The sequence below is a fragment of the Diplotaxodon limnothrissa genome, linkage group LG4, assembly GCF_057381915.1.
Source record: "Diplotaxodon limnothrissa isolate DT_005_m linkage group LG4, D_limnothrissa_male_GT1.1, whole genome shotgun sequence".
Taxonomy (NCBI): domain Eukaryota; kingdom Metazoa; phylum Chordata; class Actinopteri; order Cichliformes; family Cichlidae; genus Diplotaxodon; species Diplotaxodon limnothrissa.
Genome location: NC_140599.1, coordinates 26,304,079 through 26,319,123, shown reverse-complemented (window position 1 = coordinate 26,319,123; position 15,045 = coordinate 26,304,079). Strand labels below are relative to the sequence as shown.

The 15,045-nt window shown below is 39.9% G+C and overlaps 2 protein-coding genes across 3 annotated transcripts in view; one reads left to right on the top strand and one right to left on the bottom strand.

Annotated features, from left to right (window-relative positions):
• Positions 1 to 5,803, bottom strand: part of ttyh3a (tweety family member 3a) — a 31,486-nt gene extending 25,683 nt beyond the window's left edge. For both annotated transcript variants that reach the window (XM_085351759.1, XM_085351758.1), the window contains exons 1-3: positions 5,510 to 5,803; positions 4,917 to 5,139; positions 2,140 to 2,309 (exon numbers count right to left, since the gene is read on the bottom strand). In XM_085351759.1, the coding sequence (XP_085207885.1) occupies positions 2,140 to 2,309; positions 4,917 to 5,042 (296 nt within the window). In that variant the 5' untranslated portion in view covers positions 5,043 to 5,139; positions 5,510 to 5,803. The remainder of the gene's footprint in view (positions 1 to 2,139; positions 2,310 to 4,916; positions 5,140 to 5,509) is intronic.
• Positions 5,804 to 7,256: 1,453 nt separating this feature from the next.
• snx8a (sorting nexin 8a) lies at positions 7,257 to 14,474 on the top strand. Its single transcript, XM_085352697.1, has 13 exons — positions 7,257 to 7,315; positions 8,022 to 8,149; positions 8,938 to 9,067; positions 9,830 to 10,020; positions 10,130 to 10,250; positions 10,780 to 10,916; positions 11,046 to 11,126; positions 11,231 to 11,391; positions 11,580 to 11,709; positions 11,805 to 11,873; positions 12,282 to 12,431; positions 13,679 to 13,828; positions 14,138 to 14,474. The coding sequence occupies exons 1-13, from the start codon at positions 7,294 to 7,296 to the stop codon at positions 14,216 to 14,218; spliced, it is 1,551 nt and encodes a 516-aa protein (XP_085208823.1). The 5' UTR covers positions 7,257 to 7,293; the 3' UTR covers positions 14,219 to 14,474.
• The last annotated feature ends 571 nt before the right edge of the window (positions 14,475 to 15,045 follow it).

Below are 15,045 nucleotides of genomic sequence, written 5' to 3'. Positions count from 1 at the left end.
ATTGAAAACATACAGAATTAACTATATTTACAATAAAACTGTTTGATATATTCTAATATTTCAGTGATAAAATATCAACTCCAATTCTGCACAATAATAAAGATTTAGCTCTGACATCAGTTCCTGCATTGCAGATGTGGACATTTTGGAAGCACTTATGCTATGACATTCATCCTATAAACAGATTGTATCAGATGAAATGATTATGAATGAACCATTGTGGGTTAAAAGTGTTCAGCCAACAGCACTCAGTAGATCAGAAGGTTTTCCGTTTTCCTGGAGTGCTGCTAATCTCTTCCTCTCACACTCTGCAGTGTGATAAAGGTAAATAGGAGCAGCTTCACAGTACAAAACAAACTAAACTCCCTGGTGAGATGTGACCCTGTGGAAACTCTATACTATTCATAAAAAGAAAAAAAAAGTGAGAAGATAATCCCTTTATTTTTAAGTGATGCAGTTTCTTGTGCAATGATACTGTGATGCTGAGCGTGGACCCACTGTCAACGAACAAAAGCAAAGCAAAACAGAAATGTCAGATCTCTCCAACTTTTTTTCCCCCCTGCTCAGCATTTATGCGCGGGTAAAAGCGCGCACACAGATACGGTGATTGTAATGCAGTTCTTGTACTCATCAGGTCCCCAAGCTCTATGTGCTACTGTGAATCAAATGTGATGGCTCTCTTGCGGCCCATCAACAGGAGGAGGAAAACAGGAAACAAATTCAGTTTCCAAGGACAAAAACTGTGTCCAGATGGTACAATTCTTACACTATGCACTTAAAATAATAATAATGTAAAACCTAAAAGTACATAATGCTCATATACTGTACATCCCCCTCTTCACAAATTCCTGTCACACTGTTTATTCCCATCAGCACAGTTGTGGTGGCAACAATCCAACATACACAGGAATGTATACAATGGTATGTGGAGGCTTTCAGTGTGGGTGTGAGTGATGTACTGCCTTAGATGGTTCAGGAAGACATTAGCAACAATACAGAAACCACTGAATGAAAACTAGGTGACTTGTAGCAACAAAAGCGAAACAGCTGTTAGTACTGCAAAGTAGGCAGGCCAGTAATTAGACTTTCATCAACTCTGTGACAAGCAATTGATGGGACTATCAACTTGAGGAAAGGATACTGCTGATTGACATTAGATCAGGTTGTAAATACATTAGAGAGTTACCTATGCAGACAGACCCTGACATTTCCACTAATTAATAAACATCAGATACAAAGTCTGGGCTTTATTTCGATGTGGTTATTTTCCAACATCGTAAGCACTTTCATCCAATTTTGCAAACTTAATATGATAATACCACAGTGAACCAATAAACTATAAAACTGCACAAATTTAGGTATTTATTGAATTCATCCCTATGAACTATGTCACAAAGGACTGCTTGTTTCAGCACGGCTCAACCCACTCTGAATCTGTAGCAGCTGACCACATTATTTGCATATTCAGCTAATAATGGCTTTAGATTGGTTTACTGCCCTTTACCAATGCTTCAAAGGCTTTATCTCTGGCTATGCAAATGCAAAGCAACCAGTACCAAAAAAAACCAAAACAACAAAAAGACAAATCTTAATGCCGAGTGCAGTACCTCCATTATGATTTGCTCCAAGCAAACTTCTATAACACTTCATACTGTTAATCATACTCTAAAACAAAATCAAATCATAAACCATGTGTTATCTGAAAACGCTATCATTGACTGAATTATTTCATTTTATCATTGGGCTCCTCATAACTCCGTATAACAATTTGTTCAACCAAAATTGGTTTACAAAACACTATTACAAAACAAGAAGAACAAGAGTAGCGCCATGAGTTACAAGCGCTAAATAAACAGTCACACTTGCCATGTTTTCCAAGCTTTAGAAACAAAGAAGGAAATTCATAAACACCAAAATGATCAAACATCCATTTCATTATAACATAATCAGAAAAACCAAAACATTTCTGGATTTTTTTGGAGTCATTTCAATAGATGCATCCTTTGCCAACTTCTGTGTTTGGGGATCTGACATCATGGACTGAACCATTGCCAGTGTTTAGGCTGTCTGTATTGTTCAAGAGTAATATGTTATCACCAACACTGTTTATCACCACTGCAGTCCCATGTTAATACTCACCTACAGACAAGCGTTGCAATAATGACACACCAAGCTGTGCAGCAACAGTCGGCGTTGGGCTGCTCCTCGTTTTTTTTCCGCCGGCAGCACAGCCAAATGGAATAGAAGAGCAGGAAGAGGAGGTCCAGAGCCAGACAGGCAAGCGCCACACCTCCCAGTAACAGGATTGACTGGTAAAAAGAAGAATGGAGTTATGGAAAACGTCATAGCTGTTACTGGTTTCTCCTCAACAACAACAACAACTGGGATAAAATGCTTTTAAAGTGTCCCACAATGGAAATGCACACGACTTCAAGTATGTTGCTATCTTATCTGAGTGCTATTTTACACCCAGTCTAAACAGTGGTGTGTGCTTCAATGTTAAACAGAAACATGAAGACAAAATAGTCTGTTGACTGATTTGCAAACTGAAAGACTTAACTGAGAACTTGATCTCAGACACAACTGCAAAGAGCAGCAAAAACCACAAGAATGTATAATGATGTACAATGTGATAGTCAAACCTCTCTCCACTAACTGTAGCTCTTCGTATGTAGGTCAGACAGAGGGCCTATGTGTTCACTGCATGCTCCTGAGGATTCATTGCTGGGGCAGATTTCCATCCACTTTTGTTTTTGTGAAAAACCCAGTGTTGTTCTACTCGTTCAGTTTCCCCAACAAAGCATCGCAGTGAATGACACGCCCTAGTGACCTGTGCAAAGCAGCGAGTGAACACAGCCAGCATTTGACTACTCCCCGTGTTCCCAGTGACATACACAAATAATGCCATGCCTCATCCATGCTGCTCTGCATACTTCAACCAGGAGGAAAGACTGTGATCATAATGAGGATTAATTTTGGTGCATCACATCTTTACCATCTGGGCAAGATGTAAGAATGACATACTCAAAGGTTGAATCACCTAGATGCAGCCTGAGCCCCATTAATGTCTCAGCCATCTGGATGAGTCAAGAATGTCCCTGAAGCTTGAGAGGGAGCATTGCACTGGCAATAATTAGCAGCCTGTAATTAAAGTCAGTCAATAATTATGGTTTGTAAGCTGTCCCAATGATAACACCTTTTATGTGCAGCACTTGTCATGAGAAAACTGAGAAAAGGAACATATAGCAGATAACAGCTGGATTACCCTTTTAATAGTCTTGTTAAAAGCAACAGGGATCTGTTGCTTTTAAAGAGATATTGTTCACACTGAACTTCCTGAACAGCTGTTATCCAGTAGGGGTGTAACATTTCGCAAACTGGGACCAAAGGAATTCTTTTTTTCTCAAGTTGTGGCATGAAGTGAAATATGGTTTTTGAGAGCTGTTATTCTTTTGTTATATCCATCATATCCTACCAGGATAGCTGCTGTGAAAAGCTGTGAACTTTATACTCCTTAAAATGCTCACTTGCTCCAAACTAAAATCTAATCGCACCATTAAAATCAATGTTTAACTAAAGGAATTTGACAGCAGGTAACATGTTAGTTCGAACAGGGAAATAATCAGAAGTGAAAGTGTAAACATCCTTTTAACTGTATAAGATCTGGACCATGACCGTGAATTGCAGACGCATGTCTGGAACACGCCTTCCTCGTTTCAGAGGAATCGTGATTCACTTCTCGATTTTCTGAATCTTCTTCCTTGGTAAAAGGGAAACGGGGTTAGATCTTGATGCATCTCTTAAAGTTAACTCATGTCTGTAGATTTTTACACTTGTTTTCAAAATGCTCCTCTACATTAGTCTGCCTGCTCTTAGTAATCACTGACCCAGAGCTTTATTAAAAACCACAAAAGTACTCAGGATTTGGTAATGACGCACTTTCTAACACCAACAGCATAAAGAACATAGATAAAAAGAGGAATTTAAGTCTGTCGTCATAATTATAATTATTATCAAACCTTTTTGCAGATCTCTCTTTATTAAAACCTAAATAAAAACAATTACTTATCAGACTAGCTGTACCAGTTTCCACACAATTAAGGACTGCAAAGTGTTACCTGGATCTAACAACATGGCTTTCACAGATGATAAACACCATCTTTGTTGAACATAAATTCAAAAAGAAAGTAATGCATTGTTCATGGCAATTCAAAGGTATTTATTGATTAAAGGACAATAGAACTAATGGGTCTGAAGAAGGGAATAACCACCTAGAGCTGGGTACCTATAATGAACATAACAAGTTGCAGAGACTCTCCAAAACTCTCACTTTATGTGACCTAAATTTAGAAGATTCTATTTAATATTAATCACATGAACAAACACCCTGCTTTCCCTTCCCCCCAGAGTCTAAACTACTCATTAGACTGTGCAGAATCCTCCTTAACCCCTGCTCTCAGTTTAACCTCCCCGATGTGAGTCTGTTGGAATAAATATATTTTTCCTTTGGGTACTCCAGAGTCTTAATGCCCCCCATGTGGTGTAACAAATACTGACCATGATAAGATTACAGGGAAAATAAGACATAAGGAAGTGGTTGCTTAGGTCAGCTTATGTGGCCTGGATTACACTATACATTGCCAGCTGGTTAGTGTCTGGAAAGCTACACACACAGATGGTGTCAGGGATCAAAAGGTGGAGAGAACGATCAGCTGCCACCAATACAACTAATAATATTAAATGACAACCTTACAGGAAAGGAAAAAAAAAAAAAACAGACTGTAGCCCAGCATGCCCAAACATGCTACAATTGCGAAATGGAGGTTTGGGATTTTATCAAACTGACACCGAAACAAGCACTTGATAATATCACAGCCCCAAGTGTGAGTCTAGGAACTTGTAGGGTATTATTTTACCTGTTGATACGTCCAGTCTTCTGGTCTGAAGTCACTGCTCGTTTGCTCGAACCTTAAGTTGAAATGTGGAAGTCTGTGCAGCAGGTTCACCCACCATGGTGGAGTGTAGCTAACCACCGCTGCCATGGGGAGCAAATGTCAATGAGATCCACGGACAACGGGCTGGAGAGAGGGGACGCTTCAAAGTGTAAACACGGAGGGGAATCCACCTCATACAGTCAATCTGTAGCCGGGGTGGATGACAAAAACACATGCAGTAATGTTTAAGTGTTTTCTTCACTCTGACAATCATAAACATTGCATTCATTTATTTTTTACCTACATATAAAATCCTAAATGCTTTCATTACATATTAATACGAGCCCGGACAAAACAACAGCTCGCTAACTTCACAAACACTGATGCAGCTAGCACTTAGCTAACCTTAACTACTCGATGTAAACCTCAGTCATGCTAGTTACTTTCTGTCAACTTAACTATCTCTGGCGTTGTGTGACAGTTGGAACTTTGCTCTAATGTTAGCTGTAATCTCTCAAGCACAGAAGTCCATTTAAAATCACATAAAATCTTCGTTTTTTAAGAGCTACTTATACCCGTAAAGTAGGTTAGCCAGCGTTAAGTCTGCTAACGTTAGCCGGTTTAGCTGCTAGTTAGTTGAGTCCGCTGAGAGTCGAGGAGGAATCAGAAGAACCAGTCTCTTTTGTTTCACTTGGCATTCTCCTCTGCGGTTTATTGCATCCTGCCTTGCTCATTTGATAGTTCCTCATTTCATCTCTCGCAGTCTTATCCCACCGCAACGACTCAAACTACCGAGCGAGATCTCCAACCAGTTATCGTTCGTGCGGGAGGCTGGAGCCAACCCAACTCGGCGACTGTTCACGACATTCACCCAGCTGGCAGCCAACCCAGCCCCGGCCCGCAAAAAGTAGCCCAACACCGTCGATATGTTTTAAAAAATAAAACATGACCCAACAGCGCCACCCAGAGGAGCCGCAGCGTAGGGCTATTGGGAGGTTCAGGTAATGTCGGAAAAAGTATGACTAGCTGTCTATTGAGTCATAGCTAAGAAAATTGTCTCCACTAAGGGGTTTAAGATAGTTAATTATTTTTTTTGAACAGCGGGAAGAAAAATTAAAAGTCTTGTAAAAGTAATGCAATAAACTTATCTAAAAAATATTAAGGAAGGAGAACAGAGGGAAAATGCCAAATTACACAAAATTACACCAGAACCTTGATGGAATTATGAAATCAGAACAACCTCCAACACCCACCAGATTGCATGTGGTGCTATCTAAAAAAATCATCTGACTGATAACAGCTTCAATTGTCATGATGCCGATGAACCCAAACATGATGCCACGGGAGTAAAAGCATACTTGGACAGAAAAAAGACTCCCAAACCCACAGTGGGACACTATTAGTCATGGATTAGCCTCCCCAGAGCTTGGATCCAACATTACTGACAAAGAAAGAAACAACAGGCAGCCAACATCCAGAGAAGAGCTTTGAATATCCTTTAAGAAGCCTGGAGAAGTATTCTTGAAAAATGCTTTTACAATAAAAAATTACAGTAAAGTCTAACCATAAGAGACTTCAGGCTGTATTAAATAATGAAGGTAGTCGTGCCAAAAACACTGACTTTCAAGCTTATAGTATTCGGCAAGCACGGTTACAATTTGTATTTCATATTTCTAACAAAATATAATGAAATAAGTGTGGCTCAAGCCTTTTGCACATTATTCCTGAAAATAATGTGTATTGATAATCTGAGAGTGTTTTCTGTTTATTTTGTTTCATGTTTCTATTCTCTTTCTGCTTTATTGTTGATATCTACGACAAAACAACAACAACACGTAAAGATAATACAGCTAAAAACAGTGCGGTTATGTGTACAGCAACAACGATCACGTCAATTAAACTCTCTGCCTGTGGATCTTGTTATCCCTCAAGCTAAAATATAGAAGGAGCACGTGAAGGCACCATTGCTCATGCAGACAAGTTTAAAGAATGAGGAACAGAGAATAAACTAAAATTAAACCTCCCAAGTGAAACCATGAAATAAATATCCCCCTTCGAGACATTTTCCCCCATTGCAAGTCTGATAAACCTCGGTCTCACAGAGTTGGGAGCTTCATAAATCGCTTCTTCACACCCCAGATCCGTTTCTTGGTTCGGATTAATGCAGTTTAAAGGCACAATTGGTGATTAACTGTGGCTGTAAGTAAATTACTGCACTTAATTCATGTGGATTATTCATCTCTGGGCTCGGACTTGCGCCAGCGATCGCTACAACTTTAAGAAATAAATTGCATGTTTTTTTTCTTTTCTTCAGGAAATCACATGGAGGTGCTCCCGTGCTCACATGACAGACTGAACCATGGCAGGAGAGATCAGTGAAGGTAGAGTGCCAAAACTTCTTAAAAGTCCTTTTTATGACAGTATCGCCAAATGATTTCCACATTGGATTTATTTATTTTTCTCGACGTTGCGATGTCGGAAAAGTTTAAAGTGTGAATATTCCTGCGAACTAAAATCGCTATGAGAATTTCTGAGTAGGCAACATTACGATCGGAATCAATCTTCTTTTGAAAAGCCGTCATGTGCGCGTTTTATCTCACCAGTTGATGCTTTCTTGATACCAGTAAAGCTACAGTCTTGGTGATTTTTCCCGGTAAAGGTTATGTAAGCGGTGAACAGTGCTACTTAGTTTGGGAGCTGTTTTACTTCCATTTGGAAAACTTTCCCTTGTCCACTGAAATACCTAAAAACCCCGTAGTGATCTTATCTGAGCTGTATTAATCTTATCTAGTCCGCACTGCTCTAAAACTGAAGTTGTTAATATAATAATTCCCGATGTTTTTTCTTTCTTTCTTGTTTGTTTGTTTTTTTGTCTGTTTTTTGGATGCCTTAAAAGATTCAAGGCAACACAGTAGCCTGTAATTTCTATGAGGGGTAATATAAAACCACGAGATAGGAAATAAATCCTGTAGTTTCATAAAATTAGTTTCTCGTGACCCCTGCACTGGTTACCACTTCATTATAATGATGGCATATTTCTCATATTTGGGCAGTTGTGATGCTATGTAGGTGTTGTTCCTCTTTTAGGCTCAGTTCCTGCCTATTACAGGGAAGTGCATGAGGCCATCCGCTGTAGGACAGATGAGAGAGTGCAGGTTGAGGTTTTTCAGCGGCTGCTCCAAAGGACCGATCTCTCCAAGGTGGTCTTAAACCAGGTGCGGGGTCCACATTTAAAGCATTCATGCTGCGACAGGTAGAGACTGCATTGTTATCTAAAACTGTAACTTTTACTTATTAACCGGCACTGGCCCAAAGCAGCCTACTGTAATGGACTATACAGCCCACACTGAACCGAAATAATAGAGGAATATCCCATTGACTCATCCCTATTTTTTGCATATTACCAATGTGACACATGCACTCACAGTTTTATAGTGACATGAGGCTGGCATAGAAAAGGATTACAGACTGGTGAATTGAAGCCTTTAGTCAAAGAGACAATTTAATAAATTAAATGGGCTGCTATGCCACATTTTTGCTCAACTGTTCACTTTAATTTTGATAAGGGATGCTTTGTGAGTTAGTGTTAGCAAATGCAGACAGAGTAGATAAAGACATAATATTTTATCAGGTCGCCACTGTGACATAGGCTCCAGTGCCCCTGTCACCCTGAGTTGGAGGAGTGGTTGAGACAAATGATAGTGGGATGAATATCTTATCAGCAGGAAGTATTGTTGGCTTGTAGGCATTGAATACATAGCGGTGTAGCCCCGTGGTTTTTGTTTGCATTAATGCTGAGATGTACAACACATCCACAATATGAAATTCCTCTGAAGTTACAATGTCTGCAGGTTTCCCATTTCCCCTTCCCTGACCTCATTGCATATCATTGCCTTTGTGTATACTGCGCACTTTTCGCAAAAGGAATGCAAACCACATTTGAATTTGGTTGTCAGACTGTAAGATTGTGACCCTGAGGCCATATTGTCTTTGTTCTCTTCAGATTGCTGAGCATCTTGACTCCTCCGATGGATTCCTGAGCAAATTATCACTCTATAAAGCACTCGCTTTGATTGCTCTCGCTCAGCAGGGCAAGCAACCGAGTCCCAAACTCTTGGAGAACTGCATACTAGGTAGGGGACAGTGACAGCAGTGTAGTAAATGTTTTACTTAATGAGTAGTTTGGAAAGTCTTCAGTGTGTAAAACGGCAACGCCAGCATTTCCTCTGCTGTCAGGATAAATCATTTGCAAAGATACAAATGTCGCTCTTTTTATTGACCATGTAGATGTAAGGTTTCACTTTTAAATAGAAGTTTTTTTTTTTTAAATGACAGCTCTAAACTGAAAAGTACCAACTGCATAAAATATTCATTTCACTTGCCTCACGTGGCTTCATTTAGTTTTATTTTATTTTGGTAGGGAAGACTTTGCTATATTTAAGTGTTGCATTCTTTCACTAGCCCCACAGAGGGAAGATGACAGGGGGAGAGGTTTTTATGGTTTTCATTGAGGTAGCCATTATGCTGGCTTGAGTTAGATCCATCCCCGACCTTCTGTGATTATTTAAGGCTCTCTCTGTTATTTCAGGTGTGGCCAGTGTGGCAGCTTGCTGCATGCCACTTCCTTGTCAGCTCCAGAATGAGTCTTATGCATTTGTGGGAGTACATTACATTCAATTCACGTTCTTCCTGGAATGTCCTAGAAGAAATGAAAAGCAGATCACATGAATGCTACACACAATACTGGGCTAGCAGGAGACAAACAGAGGGAAACACGTAGTCTTGGTTTTAACATCGGCATTCCTCGCAGTTGGGAAATTCACTTCTCTCTAGATTCATTGATTCAATCACGGAAAACAAATATTGGATCTTGGTTGTTGCTGTGTGGTTGTCAGAGTTACCGAAACCTCAGCTCGGGGAGCCGAGGGACCTGAGCACGCTGAGGATGCAGCCGGCTCAGGACGACGTGCTGACATTGTCGCAGACGCTGGACGAGCTTCTGGGGAAAGACACGGTCCAGGTGGAGCTCATTCCTGAGAAGAAAGGCCTGTTCCTCAAACATGTGGAGTACCAGGTCACCAGCCAGGTAAAACCTGATACATTAAATATGTGTGTTACAATGGTCTAGAACACTATGTGAACTACTACACTATTACTCTTTCTCTTAAATTTTCTTGTCTTTTTGTTTTATTCAGCGTTATAAGATATCAGTTTACCGGCGTTATAGCGACTTTGATGTCTTCCACGAGGTTTTGCTTCAGAGATTTGCCTACAGAGTCGTGCCAGCTTTGCCACCTAAAAGGATGTTAAAAGGAGGTAGGTCAGGGTCTTTGTTTCTGCATCGAATCATTTTACAGTTTATTTTTTTTAGCTGAACATGTCTGTTACTTCAGATTTGTTTGGAGATTATTTGGGTGTATACTCTCGACAGAATGGTTGACAAACACGTAGCCAAGCAGTTTGGCGGGTAAAGAATAAATAATAAGAATAAAGAAACTAGTGATGTGTAAAAATCCAGCTGTTTCCTCTTTATGTAGATTCTTATGCACTGATGAATCCTCACAAACACGCTTGGTTAGACACAGACTCCCTTATGTCTTAATCAACTGTAGAATATTTTAAAAAAATGCATCATCATATGCAAATCAACCTTTCCACCATTGGTGCTTTTTGATGCATAACATCGGAAGAGTTCTCCATTTATGGTTTTTGAGTAAATTGACATGGACTTCAAGTTTAAGCTAAAGTTTGCCCCCTTTTATACCCCGAACACCCCTCTCTGTCAGTGCTAACACTCCTGGTCAAACTGCTCATCGTGTTTGCTCTCTGCTGCGTCTGTCCACAGTCCTGACCTCGCTCTCCGAGCGGGAGTTCATTGAGGGGAGGAGACGTGGCCTCGGCAGATTTCTTAACTTGGTGGCTCGACATCCTTTCTTCTCAGAGGATGAGCTGGTCAAGACCTTCCTCACTTTCAGTGGCTCTGTATGTCGTTTCTTTAACTTACTCCCTGTTTCTTTTGTGCTGGCTGTTGCACAGTAAGCATCCTGTTTTAGCTAATCTGTGTCGTCCCCCCCCAAACTCTGACCTCCTCACCCTCCTCTTCCCACACAGGATGTTCAGTCTAGGCTGCGTGACACTTGTAAGAAAACGGGTGACGAGTTCATGATTAACAGAATCGCAACTCAGGCAAAGGTTTGCACATGGCTGATGACTCCAGTTGTACTTTTCTCATAAAGAATCGCCTGCTTTTAAAGATTCAGACGGCACAAAAGAGCTTTGCCTCGCTTGCGTTACAGGAATATCTCCCAGCTGACATTCAGGCTCAGTTTTCGACAAGCAGAGAGATGATTAGAAATATCCACAACAGCTTCCAGAGGCTGCGGGACAGAGCTGAGAAAATGGTGGAGCGCTCTAAGGACAATGCATCTGATCTCCTCATGTTTGGCAAAGAGCTCAGGTATTTTATTATTACGGGTATAAACTTAATCTTTCTGTAGTATCCGCAGGTATTGGAGTTTTTGGTAATAAGGTTCAAATCCTCAGTGTTATCTGTGATTCTGTTCCTGGTTGTTAACTTGAAATGAGTTTGGCAGCTAGCACACCACAATATTACTTTCTCCCTCTGTAATATTGTATTTTCTGCAGTACACTGGGCTCAGATGCCTCGCCTCTTCCCTCCTTGGCCTCTTCACAAAGCACCTGGGGGACCCTGCGCCAGTCGCTGAAGAGCCTTTCTGTGGAGTTTGCTGTGCTGTCTGACAAAGCTGCTCAGCAGGTACAGCCCTCAGTCTTTCATCTTCACCACCTGCTCTGCTGTGTTTGTCCAAAACTGACACTGGGTAATAAATGTTGTTTTGTTAATGTCCTCAGGGCCGGCGAGAAGAAGATGATGTTGTGGAAAAATTGAATCTTTTCCTGGATTTGCTGCAGTCGTACAGGGTGAGTGAGTTTCACTTTTGGTTCTCGCCTTTCACTCCACCTCCAGGGGATCCTCAACCTTTTGTGTGGCAGTTACTTTTGTTCTGCCTGCTGTTTTCTGATAGAAGCACAATAAATATTTGTAAATTTAAATTGAAGTGCATTTAGTAACCAAAGTCAGACTATTATGTAATGGACTGTTTTAACCTCACTCCATTGAAATTGCTGTTTTTATTCGTGGGTGGAATTTTTTTGATTTTGCAAAGCAGCTGGTGGGTTAACAAGAAATCATTTTCCACAGCGTCTATCAAATCTATTAACCAAAAAACAACATGCATAAAGTTCTTCCATTACCCCTGGTTGCTATGTGCAGCACAGCGTGTTTCCCTACAATTTGTAGTCAAATAAAGAAGTACTTTGTTTCTCAAGGATCTCTGTGAGCGGCATGAGAAGGGCGTCCTCCATGAGCACCAGAAAGCATTGCACAAGTACAGTGTGATGAAGAGGCAGATGATGAGTGCCACTGTGCAGCACAAAGAGCAGGCATCTGTGGAGCAGCTGGAATCGCGAATTGTTCAGGTGATCATTTCATCTTCTCTTTTTGTGAGCCTTTAGAGTGTGAACTTCTTTATTGCTTTAAAAGTAAAATTCTACAGTGACTGAAGTTCATATAAAAGTAACATGTGCCCTGAAAACACACACACTGACCGTATAATTGTGTGGGTTTGCATATGAATGGAGCTATAGCCTTGTGAGCCATTAAAAAAAATAAAAAATAAATGTTGGGATGAGAGAAATTTGTCAGCTGCACATTATCCTGTTCCACTACATCCCAATGGTGCTCTATTAGATTGAGATGTATTGACTATGAAGGCCATTCGAGTACAGTGAACACATTGTCATGTTAACCTGCTGAAAATGGCCATCAGAAGATGGGGACAATGTGGTCATAAAGGGACAGGCATACTCCTCAATAGACTGTTTAAACACTTAACTGGTACTAAAGCACCTGAAGTATGCAAAGAAAATATCCCCGTGTTTCTACATCACTATCACCAGCCTGAACGAAACAGGGTGGATCCATGCCTTCATAATGTTTACACCAAATTCTGACCTTACAATCTGAATCTCACAGCAGACATCAAGACTCATCAGTTTCCAGTTGTCCAGTTTTGGTGAATCTGTGTGAATTTGTAGACTCGGCTTCTTGTTCTTAGCTGACAGAAATGGTATCTAGTGTGGTCTTTGACTGTTGTAGCCCTTCTGCTTCAAGGTTAGATGTGTTGTGCATTCAGAGACGCTCTTTTGCTACTTTTTATTTATTTTTCTGTTGCTTTCCTATCAGATCGAAGCAGCCTGGCCATTCCACTCTGACCTCTGTCATTAACAAAGCATTTTCAAGCCATTCTCTGTAAACCCTGGAGATGGTTATGCAGACAAAATATACATAAAGTGTCCCATCAATGCATATAATGCTCTCTAAAAACAGAGATTATTAGTTGACTGATATGTGAGATATGTATTATTATGTACAACAGTCATAAATGAATGATGAAAGGTAATTGCAGTGTTGACGTGACAACACAAAATGGAAAATTTTAAATCCTATAGAATCTTTTAAATGTAATTGAATAATTTGTGTGCTTCTTGTTTTGGCAATGAGAGTAGAGCTTCATCATGTTTTATTTTTTTTCCTTATTTAGTACCAACACTTGTACATATGAAAATAGACAATGCTTACTCTATATAAAGTGTTTTATTTCTAATCATTCCCATCCTTTAATAAACGGTAAAGACATCTTACTGTATGTTTATTCTAATAACAGCAAGAAAATGCCATCCAGACCATGGAGCTGCGTAACTACTTCTCCCTATTCTGCCTTCATCAAGAAACACAGCTTATCTTCACTTACCTTCCGATTACCTCGCACATTCTCGGATCTTTTGTTAACTCCCAGGTCCAAGGACACCGAGAGGTGAGACAGTTTTTTGAAAATAACTTTTCTACAGATCCGCCTTTATGGCGACACCACTCCAGGAAGGTCAAATAAGTTTTAAATTGGCTACTGAAACTGATGGATGGTACAGCTGAACAGACCGAACTTTTTCATCTGGGATTAGAAACCAAGCAAAGCAGTAATGGTTATGTACTTCCTTCTGATCGCTGGTTTTCAGTTTCTGTGGTTCAAGTACTTGAATGCTTCTTTTTTTTTTTTAAAGCTGGAAACTATTGAGCAATATATTCTGTGCAGTAAAATACACTATTGTTTTCCCTTTCTTTTTAGATGGGGGAGGTGTGGAGTGAATTGCAGCCAAAGCTTGGGTGTCTCTTCAGCGGTAACAATGGACTGAAACACTCCATCTGAAACCTAAATGTACATGAGATGAAAAAGGAGAAACACAGCCACTGAGGATTACAAACTACAAAATAATGCTAAAGGGGGGGAGCAGAGCTTTTTCATTCAGTTTTGTTTTGTCTGATCATTGGCCATATCACCTGCATGGAACAGCTGGCTCGTAAAACACTTTATGCTCTGCTTCTGCGTAAAGTCCAGTTCACCATTAACTTTTTATAATTATTTGAACATGTCAGGAAAATCCTATGAAGTGTTATTTTACAACGGATACAAGGCTGGTGCATTAATTTCTGCTTTAGTTAAAGCACCTGTATGTGATATTTAAATTTTCCACACTAAGATGAAATAAGTAGTAAAGGACAGAAAGGCTGACTTTATTAAAGGGTGGGACTATTAAAAACCTTAATGTTCTTGCTTAATAACATTGAACCAGTATATTATTTTATTTTATAAATGTTAGTTCGTAGGGATGTGTATTGGCATACTTTTCCTGCTTTTTGTTTTTTTTACAACAAGAGTTTTCGCTGCCTGAAGTATTTGCAAGCGTCCCAGTTTTTATTTTATAAGCTATTTCAAACATCTGACCTTAAACTGTAGGATAATATGAAGGGCAGAGGTGAGATCTATGAAAGGATAATGTCTGGCACTAGTGACATAATGTCAATAATAACACTATAAGCTATTGATTTACTACCAAAGACAAAGCTGCCTAAATACACTCCTTTGCTGTACATAAAAGCAGGACTCCTGCATCACCCCATTTTAACAATCATCACTTTTAATTTTTTTAAGAAGATTTTTGCGCACATCAGCCAACAGATGTATTATTATCCGGA